The sequence below is a fragment of the Rhinoraja longicauda genome, chromosome 38 (assembly GCF_053455715.1).
Source record: "Rhinoraja longicauda isolate Sanriku21f chromosome 38, sRhiLon1.1, whole genome shotgun sequence".
NCBI lineage: Eukaryota > Metazoa > Chordata > Chondrichthyes > Rajiformes > Arhynchobatidae > Rhinoraja > Rhinoraja longicauda.
The window spans coordinates 15,308,176-15,323,952 of NC_135990.1; the positions used below are offsets into that span (position 1 = coordinate 15,308,176).

The 15,777-nt window shown below is 44.6% G+C and overlaps 1 protein-coding gene across 6 annotated transcripts in view; it reads left to right on the top strand.

Moving 5' to 3' along the window:
• herc1 (HECT and RLD domain containing E3 ubiquitin protein ligase family member 1) overlaps nucleotides 1-15,777 on the top strand; it is a 242,837-nt gene that overhangs the window by 17,257 nt on the left and 209,803 nt on the right. For all 6 annotated transcript variants that reach the window (XM_078430008.1, XM_078430009.1, XM_078430012.1 and 3 more), the window contains exon 2: nucleotides 13,617-14,572. In XM_078430008.1, the coding sequence (XP_078286134.1) occupies nucleotides 13,643-14,572 (930 nt within the window). In that variant the 5' untranslated portion in view covers nucleotides 13,617-13,642. The remainder of the gene's footprint in view (nucleotides 1-13,616; nucleotides 14,573-15,777) is intronic.

A 15,777-nucleotide genomic window follows, 5' to 3' on the forward strand; every position in this document is an offset into this window, starting at 1 on the left:
TCATTTCTAAATACATTTTTCCAAGTGCTGTGCGTCTGACGGCACGGCCTCTCCTCACTCGCACAAACAAGATGGACGCCGTTAGCGGAGCCGCCCGCCTGCAATCACCACCTCCCCTCTCCTCACTCCCCTCACTCTCCCACACCCGGGGGACACTCCCGACCAGGAGGGAGATGGTCGGACTGATGGTCCTCATCCTTCCCTTCAACCCACGCCACGGCATCCTCGAGTCCCCCCTCCCGCCCGGGCCCAGCGCCCCGCACCGTCACCGCACACAGGCCCGAGCGCAGCGGGCAGCTTCTTCTCCTCCTTCAGCGGCCGCTGCCACCGATGGCGGCGTCGACCAGGGCCGCAGCCACCGACGGTCCCGTCCCGACTTCAGAAAGATGGCGGCCTCCTCACGCTCCGCCATCTTGTGCACGCCTCCCGCCGCGCCTCTCTCTTTCCCCTCGCTTCTCCCCCCTCCCCACACTCCCAGTCCAGCCGCTGCCCGACTCGAGTAGTCCCACCTCCGCCGCCCGCTCGAGTAGTCCGGGGCTCCCTCCTCCTCCCTGCACGCTCGGTAAGTGTCTTTCGCCGCCAACGGTTCCACGGAGGGGAGTGGACGTGGGGCCCCAGTGGGTGGAGGGAAGGGTGGGGGTAGAAGGGGGGTGAGGGTGGGGGAGGAGAGCGTGGGGGGGTGGGGGAAGGAGAGAGTGAGGGAAAGGGGGTGGTGAGGAAAGGGGGTGGTGAGGAAAGGGGGGGAGAGTGGAGGAGAATAGGGGGAAGAGTGGGACTGGGGAGGGGGACAGCAGGGGGGGTGGTTGGGGGAAGAGAGAGTGGGGATTGGGGGGAAGGGGAACAGTGGGGGTGAGGGGAGGAGCAGAGAGTGGTGGTGGGAGGGAGAGTGGGACGGGGAGGGGGGTGGTGGTGGGGGGAAGGGGGACAGTGGGGGTCAGGGAAGAGTGGGGGGAAGGAAAGGGGGAGAAGGTGGGTGGGGGAAAGGGGGGGAGAAGGTGGGTGGGGGAAAGGGGGGGAGAAGGTGGGTGGGGGAAGGGGGGAAGAAGGTGGGTGGGGGGAAGGGGGGGAGAAGGTGGGTGGGGGGAAGGGGGGGAGAAGGTGGGTGGGGGGAAGGGAAGGGGAGGGGGTGAGAGTGACGGGAGAGGAGGGGTGGGGAGAAGGAAGGGGGTGGGGAGGAGAGAGGAGGGTGGGGGGGAGGGGAGGGAGTGAGAGTGAAAGGGGGAGGAGGGGGTGGGGAGGGTGTGAGTGAGGGGGTGTGGGGGGAAGATAGTGGGGGGGAAGGGGGAGAGGAGGAGGGGGGTGAGGGTGGGGGTAGGAGGGGGGTGAGGGTGGGGGTAGGAGGGGGGTGAGGGTGGGGAAGAGAGGAGTGGGGGAGAGAGACGGGCTGGGGGAGGAGAGAGTGGTGGAAAGGGGGGTGGTGGGGAAAGAGGGGTGGGGGCGAGTGCGGGTGGGAGGGAGAGGGACTGGGGAGGGGGACAGCGGGGGAGGGGTGGTGGTGGGGGGAAGAGAGTGGGGGTGGGAGGGAAGGTGGAGCGTGAGGGTCAGGGAAGAGGGGAAAGTGGGGGGAGGAAAAGGTGTGTGAGGGGGAAGGGGACAGTGAGAGTGAAGGGAGGGAGTGTGGGGGAAGGGGTGGTGGGCGGGGAAGAGAGTAGGAGGGAAGGGGGACAGTGGGGATGGGGGGGAGGGGGACGGTGAGAATGCAGGTGGGGTGAGTGGGTGGAGGGGAGGGGAGGGGTGGGAGGGGGGCGAGGGGAGGAGAGAGTGGGGGAGGCGGGGGTGGGTGAGGAGGGGTGGAGGAGAGAGTGCGGCTGGGGGAGAGTGAGAGGGGCTGGGGGAGGAGAGAATGTGGGGGGTGGGGGGTGGGGGGGAGGAGATAGTGGGGAAAGGGGGGGTGGGGGGAGGAGGGAGTGAGAGGGGCTGGGGGAGGAGAGAGTGGGGGGTGGGAGAAGGAGAGTGGTGGAAAGGGGGGGTGGGGGAGTGTGCGAGTGGGGGTGGGAGGGAGAGTGGGACTGGGGAGGAGGGTGGGGTGGAGGGAAGAGTGGGGGTGGGGAGGAGGACGGTGGGGGGAAGGGGACAGCATGGGTGGGGGGAGGAGGGGTTGTGGGGGGATGAGAGAGTGGGCATACCAGTGGGGGTCAGGGAAGAGGGGAGAGTTGGGGGTAGGGAGAGGGGGATAAGGGGGATTGAGTAGGGGGTTGAGGGTGCTACACCAATACAGGAGAGGCTTTGGGTCCAGTGCTCCTCGGTCACACCCTCTCCCCTTCCCTATACCGCCTTTAATTGCGCTCCCCCTCCCCTGGAGGAGCACGGCACCACAGAGAAGGAGAATATATAACTATGTTTCAAGCATATATTTCTTCCGTTAAGTATTATAACAGAAACAATATATAACAACTACAGCATGGAAACAGGCCTGTCCGGCCCTACCAGTCCACGCCGACCATTCTCCCTGACCTAGTCTCATCTACCTGCACTCAGACCATAACCCTCCAATCCCCTCCTATCCATATACCTATCCAATTTACTCTTAAATAATAAAATCGAGCCTGCCTCCACCACTTCCACCGGAAGCCCATTCCATACAGCCACAACCCTCTGAGTAAAGAAGTTCCCCCTCATGTTACCCCTAAACCTTTGTCCCTCAATTCTGAAGCTATGTCCCCGTGTTGGAATCTTCCCCACTCTCAAAGGGAAAAGCTTACCCACGTCAACTCTGTCCGTCCCTCTCAAAATTTTAAAAACCTCTATCAAGTCCCCCCTCAACCTTCTACGCTCCAAAGAATAAAGACCCAACCTGTTCAACCTCTCTCTGTAGCCTAAGTGCTGAAACCCAGGCAACATTCTAGTAAATCTCCTCTGTACCCTCTCCATTTTGTCGACATCCTTCCTATAATTTGGCGACCAGAACTGCACACCATACTCCAGATTCGGCCTCACCAATGCCCTGTACAATTTCAACATTACATCCCAACTTCTATACTCGATGCTCTGATTTATAAAGGCAAGCATACCAAACGCCTTCTTCACCACCCTATCCACATGAGATTCCACCTTCAGGGAACAATGCACAGTTATTCCCAGATCCCTCTGTTCCATTGCATTCCTCAATTCCCTACCATTTACCCTGTACGTCCTATTTTGATTTGTCCTACCAAAATGCAGCACCTCACACTTATCAGCATTAAACTCCATCTGCCATCTGCCATCTTTCTTTCAGAGAAAGAAGATGGCCGCTGGCAGGACGGTGTCAGAGGCTCCCTCTCCCCTTTCCCCTCCTCACCCACCTCTCCCCCCCCCCCCCCCCATTGAGATTCATTTAAAAAAAATTTAAGAGACAATTTATTTTAAAGAAAAAACGCGATTTCCCCAGGTCACAATGGAAACCATACGAGGAACGGGCCCAATTTGTCAATGTGCTTACATATATTTTTACATTTATGTTAATGCAAGTACAATATTTGTACATTTCAATAAATAATAATCAAATGCAGAGACAGTTATTTAACAATATGTTAAGGATTAGTTACATTTATACAGTCTTACAGTTACAACCGGCCCTTTGAGGGCAACCATAATGCTGATGTGGCCCGGGGTGAAAATGAGTTTGACACCCCTGCTCTAGCAGTTTGTGTTTTGCTCTCCTTTTATGCCTTTTCCTTTCTCTCCCCCCTCCCCCACCTTCTTTAAAGAGTAATTCAAAATACGTTTGAATATCTCTGTCATTTGCTAACTACCATTATTAATTGTTTTGCTCTTCTAAGGAATAAATATTTATTTCACTCTTGTAAAATTAACAAGTAAGCTCATGCAATTCATTTAGTTTCCTTGTTAGATTGCTCTAGTTGTAATCTTTCTGTCTTTATCAGACCTTGTTGATAAACTTTATAGATCTTTCATAGTCTCTCTATCCATAGGCCTGTCATTATTCTTCACACCTAATCTCTGCCATAATAAACTTCATTCGTAAGTGTGTTAGGAATGCATACCAAAGAAGAGGATACGAGTTTTTCCCAACGGAAACCTTGGATGAGCCATGAGGTCCGTGCCTGAGTGAAGTCCAAATCTGCAGTGTACAGTCAAATGATCCCAAGCAGTGCTAGAAATCTCATTACGTGCTTTACAAAGCCATCAAGGATGCCAAGAGAGAATTCCGGACCAAGCTAGAGTCCCAGAATAACCGTGCAGACATCCGTCATTTGTGGCAATGAGCTCCAGAGTGAAATTGGGCAGTACAGCTAGCAATAACGCATCACTCCCTGACAAGCTAGATGGATTCAATGCACACTTTGAACAGAAGGTCGGTGGAATGATGTCATCCACCCTAACAGCCTTGGGTGCATCAGCATCCAGGGTCACTGTTGCAGATATCAAATTGGCCTTCCGGAGAGTGAACCACTGGAAAGCAATTGGCCCAGAGGGAGCTCCAGTTGTGTCCTTAGCGTCTGTGTAGATCAGCTGGCAGGAGTATTCACAGACATCTTAAACCTCTCTCTACTCCATTCTGAAGTTCCCATCTGCTTTAGGAGGACCACTAACATTCCGGTGCCAAAGGAAAGCAAGTTATTGTGCTTAAATTACTACCATCTAGTAGTTCTAACTCCCATCGTCATGAAGTACTTTGTGAGGCTGGTTATGGAGGATTTAATGCAGCCTCCCAAAGAGTCTTCAGTTCACCTACCATTGCAACAGGTCCAATGCAGGCACCATTTCCCTGGGCGTACACTCATCCCTGGAACATGGATAGCAAGGACACTTCCTGTTTATTGACTATAGCTTTGCCTTCAACATTAATCTCAACCAAACCTGGTTTCAAAATCTGAATCTAGTACTCAGCATCTGTAAACGGATCCTCGACTTCTTGACGCATAAAACATAATCAGTGAGGAAATTCTCAACACCGGTGCCCCACAAGAATTCGTTCTCAGCCCCTTGCTATACTCCCCATGTATTCACAAATATGCGGCCAAATTCTGTTCTAACTCTGTTTACAAGTTTGCAGATGATACACTGTAGTGATCCTGAACTCAAATAATCACAAGGCTGTGTACAGGAAGGAGATAGAGTGTCGAGTATTATGGTGTCAAGATAACCTTTCCCTCAATGTTGGCAAAAAGGAGCATTTAGTTATTGACTTCTGGAAACGTGGTGGTGTACATGCCATAGTCAGCATCAATAATGCTAAAGTCAAAATGACTGAGAGCGTCACCAATATCACCAACAATGCGGCCTGGCCAAGAAAGCATACCATTGCCGCAACTTCCTCAGAAGATTAAGAAAGTCTAGCATGTCTCCAACGATTCTTAGCTTCTACCGATATATCATAGAAAGCAACCTATCGGGATGCATCACAACTTGGTTTGGCAACCGCTCAGCCCAAACTGTAAGAAACTGCGGAGAGTTATGGATACTTACACCACTTTCAATCGAGGAACATAATTAAGAACCATTCATTCACACATTCAGGTCATTCTCTCGTCTCTCGTAATGCAGAAGTACAAACGCTTGAAAGTATGTAACACCAGATTCAGAAATAGCTTCTTCCCCACAGTTATTAGACGACTGGTCCTTACCCGATCTTGTAACCTGCCTTGCACTTTTGTTAAGCTGCATTTTCTCTGTAACCATAACGCTGTAACACTGTATTCTGTAATCTGATATTTTTCTCTTTGCACTCCCTGTTGTTCTTTTGTATAATTTGAATATACAGTACTTGTGCATAGTATGAAGTGACTGGCAGAGCTATTCATTATACCTCAGTTCATGTAACAATACCAATATCTTTTTGGCTGGCCATTAGTGGATTCTAATCCTGCAGACTTCTTATTTCTCAGCGGTATATTTGTTGGTAATTACAATGTATTTATTTAAATGTCTGCCGTTATTCATCTAAAATCATTGACGTTAATCTAATTTGTGCTTCTACTTCCCTCATCTACTTTAGCCAACTCGCCCACAATATGCATATTAAAACTAAAAGACAAAATTTTGGGCCTACTATTTATGATTGTGAAACTAAATGCAAAATTCTATTATGTTATAACTATTATTCTCCTTAGTAATCTTTTCCTAGTAGTTTACAAATTAATCCCCTCTCATCTCATGACTAAATCTAACATTGTCTCCTGTTTTCACGAATCTATTGTTTTAGGGAACTGTGAGCTTGCCTTCCAGAGTCTTTTTGCTATCTTGAATAACCCAGTCTGTATGAAGAGCAAAGTTATCCATGATAATGGCATTGATTTTTGTCACATACTTCCATTATTTAGTTAATTCACACTGTCCAACAATATAAGTAGAGGACTATTGAACTATTTCTACCTAGCTTTGTTTAGTTTGCTACTTCTTTTCTCGATCCAAGGTATTTTTCTGAGCCGAGATCACTTCTCGCTACTGTTCTAAAGACATCCTTTATTTTTTGTGCTGTACCATCTCTTTTTGCTCTTTTGTCAGATTTATTAGAATATTCAATTTGGAGCCTTGGACACCTTGCAACCATGTTTAAGGAAATGCTTAAACCGAAGATAGACACAAAAAGCTGGAGTAACTCGGCATGACAAGCAGCATCTATGGAGAGAAGGAATGGGCGACATTTTGGGTCGAGACCCTTCTTCAGACTTATTCACAAAATGCTGGAGTATTTCAGCATTTTGTGAATAAATACCTTCGATTTGTACCAGCATCTGCAGTTATCTTCTTCAGACTAGTCAGGGGAAAGGGAAACGTGAGATATAGACGATGAAGTAGAGAGATAAAGAACAATGAATGAAAGATATACAAAAAAGTAACGATGATAAAGGAACCAGGCCATGTTAGCTGTTTGTTGGGTGAAAACGAGAAGCTGATGCGACTTGGTTGGGGAGGGATGGAGAGAGAGGGAATGCCCGGGTTACTTGAAGTTGGAGAAATCAATATTCATACCACTGGGCTGCAAGCTGCCCAAGCGAAATATGAGATGCTGTCCCTCCACCCATATCTGTCTCACCTGTATTCATCAAGGAGGAGGACACTGAGGTCAGTATAGGTCAGGTGGTGGGTTTATTAAAAAGTATTAAGGTGGATCAATCCCCAGAGCCTGATGGGATCCATCCCAGGTTATTGATAGAGGCGAGACAGGAAATTCACAAAGCTCTTTGCATCCTCCCTTGCCACATGGGAGGTACCAGAGGACTGGAATGTTGCCACAAAACATAGATAAATAGGTGCAGGATTCGGCCTTTCGAGCCAGCATCGCTGATCATCTAAAATCAGTACCCTGTTCCTGCTTTTTCCCCATATCCCTTGATTCCTATAGCCCTAAGAGCTAAGTCTAACTCTCTCTTGCAAACATCCAGTGAATTGGCCTCCACTGCCCTCTGTGGCATTTGATCATGCTTGTATGTCTGAGGCAAGCTGAATTGCAGATGACAGATAGGCATCCGTTCCTTGTGGCAGTGTATGCTACCGGCCAGCCCCTTCTGGGCTATGATTAAACCTTTAATGTGTGGTAACAGCTGAAAATTTGAAATTGCCTGTTTAATGTTACTTGCGTCCAATTATCTTGTTACATTGTGGCTCTTGTGGATAGTGTTCCTATCCAAATAAGTGAAGAACATTTGTAGATGTGACTATTTCATTAGTATTGCCAATTCTGTTTCCACTGAGGAAAATCTCAGTCAGAAATAGGAATATAATGCTGGAAATATTCAACAAAATGGGGTGAAACTAGACACTGCACAATAAATTTGGTTGCCAGTGTTTGGAAAAAGCCTTGTCTTTAGTTGTTCAGAAGGAGAAAATAATTTCTATACACGGGACTTTCCGATATTCCCAAATCTTTCCAACTTGCTTCCTTTAATATGTTCCATAAAATCAGCCTCTTTGACTAAGGGTTTGTGTAGGAGCCATTTACGCTTAATTTAGTTACTGTCATTGTATTATGGCTATGTTTAACATTTCTAGTTTCTGTCTTTTTTGCATGTTTGCGGGGTGTGATTTGATACGTAATGGGGAGTGTCCACATGGGAGGAGGCTAGCGTAGCAACAGAGATTGTGGGTCAGTTTAGTCTCGGAGGATGGAGAGAATACAGTTTTTTACCACACTCACGTCTGCCACACTCACGACTGCCACACTCGCGCCAGCTATACTCACAAGGACCACACGGTAACGACTACACGATTTTTACTGTATTGTTTGAAGAAGAAACAGTTGATAAGAACGAAAAGTTATGAATTACTCTTTGATTTGTGCTACTTCAATAAAGACCAATTAATTAAGAAACCGCGTTTGGAAGATTCGTTTTTGTTATCTCAGTGCGATGCGTGCGTAAGCTATACCTCCACTCCATCCCCGAGCAGTAATGGCTATCGAAGTTGGACTTTGAGAAGGTATAGAAACTGCCATTACAGTTTGGTCTTGGGACCTAACATCTCCTTTGTGGCGTAGTGTCAAGTTCAGTTTGGTAACACTCATGTGAAGTGCCTCGGGAGGCTTTACTGAGTTGATGGTCTTTGATTTAAATCTGGTGAGCAAGCAGCTGCTTTTATCCTTGCTCTGCCCCTGAAGCACCTCCTTGTATTTTGCAGCCCCTTGTATGTTGTAACATGCACGCTCATATTATACATGCATGAATTGGGCTTGTCGATGAAAATTCACTGTCATGTGGGGAAGAGTAGTTGGAAGAAATGGTGCACAGCTGCAGTTTGTATTTAAAGGAGTCGCTTCATTTGTATGAAATTAGAAATTGTTACGCGGTGTTATTGTTGTGGAGGGACCATATGAAGTGCAGTGATGAATCATTATCATGTTTACTTTTCACAACTGCCAATTTTTCACAGATGTATACAGTGTGCACAGTAAATTTTGTACAAGAACTGATACAAATGGAAGTGTCTTGATGCACAAGGAAGTATGTCAAAAGCCAAGCAAATAGGACAAGTGATCAATTGAAATAAAATAGAAAAATGTTGCCACAAACAAAGTTCCAATCATGAAGGCTGCAACAGAAGTTGCTGAACTTTTCAGTGCTAACTTGCGCAGCTGTGAATGCACTTAACTCATTGTTCATTCCATATAATTGCTCTCAACTTAATTAAAGTAAACCCTCGTTATAACAGATTTCCGTTATAGTGGACTGACCTACCTGATGGCTGCCTGTGCAGCCACCCAGCAGCTTACAGCACCGGCTACCCGCGCGCGCTGCCCCAGCACACGTGCCCGGATCGCGTCACTTCCAAGCAGGAACTTCTGCCGCCACCGTGGGCCCACACTGCTTCCTCGACCACGCCTGTCACTGCCAGCCTTTACCTGCACTCTGACAGCCAGCGGGCCATGGCCACTGACTCTGCTGACCCTCGTCCCTCCCCATCTGCCAGCAGTCGTCTCGCCTGGATTGCATCCCCAATCCAGGCGAGAATGATAGTCTGTAGAAGGGTCTCGACCTGAAACGTCACCTTTCAGCTGAGTTACGCCAGCACTTTGTCACCTTTTGTGTGTTAACGAACAACTGCAGTTGTTTGCTTCTACTACAATGGTAATCCTTGGTAATCCTTACTCGGTTAAAGCAGGCAATCGGCAGTAATGTACACTGTTTCCCCCACCCCACATTAACACTTATCTCTGATCCCATGGACTGTGGAGATTATGAAATTGACCCGAGCATATGCCCCACTTATAACGCTCTCATTATATTAGAATTTGGTATTTTGATTTTTAAAGTATGCAACCAACTTGCATTAGTAGTCGGAGAACTGCACTCGTATTCAGTAATACATAACTTTTTTTGCAGCGAAGACAGATTGACAATCTAGTTTTAAATATTAAAACAATACAGTAACAATCCACTCTTCCCATGTCTCAACTGATCCTTAATATCTTGCATCTTGCTGTTTGCTCCCACCTCACATCTTTTGTTCCCTCCCCTGGTCTCATCCTTTGCCCCCTCCCAAAGATCCACACTCATTTAATACACTGTGTGTTTCCTTCTAATTATCTGTCAAATCCAGACTCAGTTCTGGGACTTGTGTACATCGGAACTCATCCAACAAGCAACATTCTGCAGCAAGCTCTGTGTGGGGATGAGCACAGAACATATGAAATAGAGATGGGAGGTGCCAGTTGGGTGCTCTCCTGCTCCACAATAATGGCTAATCTTTAACCTCAGGGCCTCTTACTAGGCATCTGGTATCCGCAAACCTCCAAAGATTCAGCTGCCTATTAGATGCACATTTAAAATAAATCCTGAATGGTCATCCTACTATTTGCAAGACTATGATTTCTGGTTCTAGCCAGGAGAAAGCCAGACCGATCTCAGTAATAAAGGTTTGCATTTAGATGCGTCATGTGAGATCATGTAAAGATTGATCACTTTGTTCTGGTTGTCCTTGTTGATCTGCACAGTTATCTTCATTATTTTCCAAACTGATTAAATGCGCTGGTAGTCACTTTCACAATCATCCGATTCTGTAAACCTCAGAGTTATTGAAGCAAATTGGAAGTTTAGCCACTTGTAGTGTTGGAACAACTAAGATAGACACAAAATGCTGGAGTAACTCAGTGGGCCAGGCAGCATCTCTGGAGAGAAGGAATGGGTGACGTTTCTTCAGACTGAAGAAGGGTCTCGACCCGAAATGTCACCCATTCCTTCTCTCCAGAGATGCTGCCTGTCCCGCTGAGTAACTCCAGCATTTTGCGTCTATCTTGATTTAAATCAGCATCTGCAGTTCTTTCCTGCACAAATAAACAACTAAGACGGTTAAGAGTTAATTGTAAATCGATGTTCTTGATTTCTGTTTGTGATGGAATAATGACTTTTACTGCTTCATTTTCCTCTCTTGCACGGCTTCTCCCTCCCCTTCCCTACCCCCACAGAACTCGCTAGCACAATATTTATTGACCTTTGGAAATATCAAGCCTCCTGCTGTAATTATGCTTTAAAATATATATTTTTTTTACGGGCTAAAAACTATAAGCAGTTCCTTTTGTTATTTAACACAATTAATTGCTTTAATGGGCACTAGTTTATACTGATGACATTCAAATTATATGTTGGGAAGCTTGCAAAACATTGTGAAAGGTTGAATCTGCAGTATACCCATGGACATTATTGAGATAGAAAACCTTATGGCTGCCCCAGGCCTTTGCATTGACCAAGGGCTTCAAGAGAAATTAGAAAAACCTAGGTTTATGTAAATTGAAAATCTCTGTTGTTTTAAAAAAACAAAAACAAATATTATACTTCAAATTTGACTTAAATTCTCAATTTGAATAGCTAGCTTACTCTTATCAATTAGATCAAATAAACTACTTTTCCATTTGTGCGTCATTTTTAACAATCAAAAGACACAGAAATGCTTTTGAGTTCATAGCTATCATTTTGAATTGCAGTTACTGTGAATGTGTAGACAAATATTTCCTGCAGCTAGCTAACCAAAATCAGAATGAGTAAGAAAATAACAGCAGATGCTGGTACAAATTGAAGGTATTTATTCACAAAATGCTGGAGTAACTCAGCAGGTCAGGCATCATCTCAGGAGAGAAGGAATGGGTGACGTTTCGGGTCGAGACATTTCGGGTCAGTCTGAAGAAGGGTCTCGACCCGAAACGTCACCCATTCCTTCTCTCCTGAGATGCTGCCTTCTGAATGTGGATAAAAGAGCAAATTGACATGATGAGTTACAGAGAAACCATGATACTACTAAGGAATGTAGGAACTGGAGACGGCCATTCAACTTTCAAGGACTACACCTTGGCTAATATTCAGCTATACCATGTTTACCTACATATTTCCATATTCCTTAGCATCTTTATACAAATATAGATGATTTCTTTACTCAGAGGGTTGTGGCTGTATGGAATGGGCTTCCGGAGGAAGTGGTGGAGGCTGGCTCGATTTTATTATTTAAGAGTAAATTGGATAGGTATATGGATAGGAGGGGATTGGAGGGTTATGGTCTGAGTGCAGGTAGATGAGACTAGGTCAGGGAGAATGGTCGGCGTGGACTGGTAGGGCCGGACAGGCCTGTTTCCATGCTGTAGTTGTTATATGTTATATGTTATTTATGAAACAATTACCCAGTCTGTATGATATCTAAAAGGATGTAAATAACCAGACATATTAGAAAAATATTGTACACAAATCACTGCTCTGAGAATGGTAGGATGTGTATTGCTTCTGATGCAAGTACCAGGGAAAGTCACTGAGCCATGCAATGCGAAAAATGAGCACATGTGGCACTGGCAAAACAAAGTGAAGATGTGAATTCTAGCTGTCAAATAATCAGCTGGATGATTAAATGTGCAGAAGGGAGGGAAATCTGTTGATATTGATTAGTGGTGGCAATGGAGAATCAAAAAATGGGCCCGTGTGTCTGAAGTAGTGTTATAACATTGCATGTATTATAACACTGAATAGAAAGGCCAAACAAACTGGTTTTCTTCATGAACAGTATTTTCATGCTGTGTCCTGTTTCTGTTTCACTTCCTCAACCTCTGATCTTTTCTTAAATTTGACCTTTCTTCATAATGTTCGGTCTGTGAGCACATTCTTCTGCAAATAAAATGTTATCTTCTCTGACCTAAAATTCTTGCATTTATACTTAATTCTGTGAGGTTGTGCAATACACCATGTGGTCATTTTTATTTTGTTTCCTTTAAATCCTTTCATAATTCCAGTATCTCCGTCAAATCACATCTGTTCCAACACAAAATACTCCGTTTTTAATGTCTTTCTTTATATTTGTGGTTCCAATGCCTGCAGCAACAGAGTGTATCCATGCTGAATGTCCTCCCCAAACTGTGGAAACAGTTATACACTCGCCAGCTGCCGTTTCAGTTCGGACCTCGGGTGTTGTAGATCATTCAAGGAAATTAGTAAACGTAATTGTGAAAACTGTGAGGGAATAAAAAGGGATTAATGTAGGATTAATGTTATTGAATGTAAACTTGGTAGGTTGAAGTGACTTTTCCATGCATTTAAAACTATGATCATCAAAAGTCAAAGATGTTTTGGTCAGCTCTCACAAATCTACAGTAAAAGTGAATGCACAATATAGCTAATAAAAGTGGCAGCTGTGTTGTAAATGGTGGAAGCTAAAATCACAGTGGAAAGTTTTACATGAGAACTATACAACATCTGTAAAGGGAATATACATCTATACCTCACTTGTGATAAACTATTTTTTTTAGAGATGCTGATAATTCTTAGATAAAACCTATAGCATAGTTATACGCATGTGCCATGCAGACAAAGATTCCATTTAGGCATTTGGAAGTCAGACTGTTTTAAAAAAGATATCTAGATTTTAAGCATTATTTAACATTTATCAGCAATGCACATCCATGAGTAAAATTACATCTCTGTACTTTTGTGTTTAGAATCTCCTGTGCCATTTAATTATTAATTTATTTTCCATATCTCTCTACAACATTAGAAGGAGACCATTTTGCCCATCAAGTCTGTGCCAGTTGATAGAACAATCCCATTCCCATTTTAACTACTTCCATTGTCAGAGCAGGCATGATGTGTTTATATCATAATGCTGCATGTATGGAAAAGATTATGACAAATGTCAATATTCAAGGAGCCAATGCCTAAAATGTTAACTCTCATCTTAATGGGTTTTCTTTTTTTTCATTTTAGGTCCAATGGCAATAAAGTGATCAATCATGGCTCTAATGATCCCCACGGTCAAGCTAAAATGGCTGGAGCATCTCAACAGCTCCTGGATCACAGAAGACAGTGAGTCCATTGCCACAAGAGAGGGTGTTTCTGTTTTGTACAATAAGCTAGTTAACAGTAAGGAGGTGATACCACTACCACAGCAAGTACTCTGCCTTAAGGGACCCCAGTTACCAGATTTTGAACGTGAGTCCCTCTCTAGTGATGAACAAGAACATTATCTGGATGCTCTCCTCAGTAGCCAGCTGGCTCTGGCAAAAATGGTTTGCTCAGATTCACCATTTGCAGCAGCCCTTCGGAATCGATTACTTGTGTTGCAGCGTGTTTTTTATGCTCTTTCCAACAAATACCATGACAAAGGTAAAGTTAAACAGCAGCAGCATTCACCCGAAAGCAGTTCTGGATCAATTGACATCCATTCTGTCAGTGAACGGCCAAGATCCAGTACAGATGCTCTAATTGAGATGGGGGTTCGGACTGGATTGAGTTTATTGTTTGCACTATTACGACAGAGCTGGATGGTGCCTTCTACTGTGCCAGGGCTCAACCTCTGCAATGATGTTATCCATACAGCAATAGATGTCATTAGCTCTTTACCACCACTATCTTTAGCAAATGAAAGCAAAATTCCTGCAATGGGACTGGACTGCTTATCTCAAGTAACGACATTCCTGAAGGGAGTTACAATGCCGAACTCGGGAGCTGATATTTTGGGGCGAAGACTAGCATCGGAACTGCTGCTTGGACTTGCAGCCCAGCGGGGTTCTCTGCGATACTTTTTAGAGTGGATAGAAATGGCATTGGCTGCATCTGCTGCAGTTAGTACCATGGAAAAAACAAAACCGTCGGCGAGTCGGGAAGGAATGATCGGCTACGATTGTTTCATGAATATTCTCATGCAGATGAGGCGTTCTTTGGTACGTATAAAACCTAATTTCACTTGTTATTAAATAGGTTGTTGTTTGTTTGTCTGAACGGTGAATTGCTTTGAATAGTTTAATTCCCAAAAGCTTGAATTTGCTGTACAATTTATGCACCAGTTAAGTTACATATACAAGAATGATGCTAAGGCTCTTGTTAATGTTCAGTAAAATTTGCATCTTTATAAATCCAGCTGTGCTATGTATATTAGCCTCTTGTAATAGAGCCAATGATCCCAGTAAAATATAAGATACGTTTTGTAAAAGCCAAGTCTTCAGATTCCGCACGTAATTAATAAAGCTAACCAAATGTTTATTGTTAGGAGAATAAAATTCAATGGTAGTAAGGTTACTTGCTTCAGTTGCATGATGAGGCCGCACCTGGAATTTTGTTCCGAAACCCTGATAGTATCCTTCCCTTCACAGATTCTGCTCAACCTGAGTTCCGCCAGCAATTTGTGTTTTTTTTCTCCATATTCAACCATCTGCAGTCTCTTATCTCCACACCTGGAGTACTTGGGGCTTGGGACTAAAGGAATCAAGTGATATGGGGAAAAAGCAGGAACGGGGTACTGATTTTAGATGATCAGCCATGATCATATTGAGCCGAATGGCCTTCTCTTGCACCTATTTTTCTATGTTTCTATTGTGATCAATATTGGTTTTGCTATTTAAAGAAAGATATTAATACATTGGAGGCAGTTCAGAGCAGGTTTAGTCAGCAGATATCTGGAATAAGCGGATTGATTGAGGAAAGATTGAGCAGGCTACACTTGTAAGTGAGAGGACACTTGTTCGAAGCCCGAAGGATCCGATGAGATCTTGAATGTTACATTGTCATAAACAAAGTGGGATGCATTCTGAAATGTGATTGTGGGAAACCTGAATGAACAGCCGAGAGGTCCTGACCATTGTATTTAACAACTCAGTGATTAATGCAAGAGTATGGGATAAACTGTTAGTCAATCTATCATCGGAAGTGGATAAGTTGCACAAATACAATCAAGATAAAATTAATTAAAAAAATACAGCAAAGGACAACGTAAATTAAAGCAACGAGCATGATTGTTTTTTAAAGTGAGAGGAGAAAATAGTGCTGTGCTGTTCATCTGCTGATACATCTACTGGAGATGTGAATTATTAAGACATTTGATATGCTTCATAGGAAATCTAACAATTTGTCAAAGGAGGTTGATTTAAAA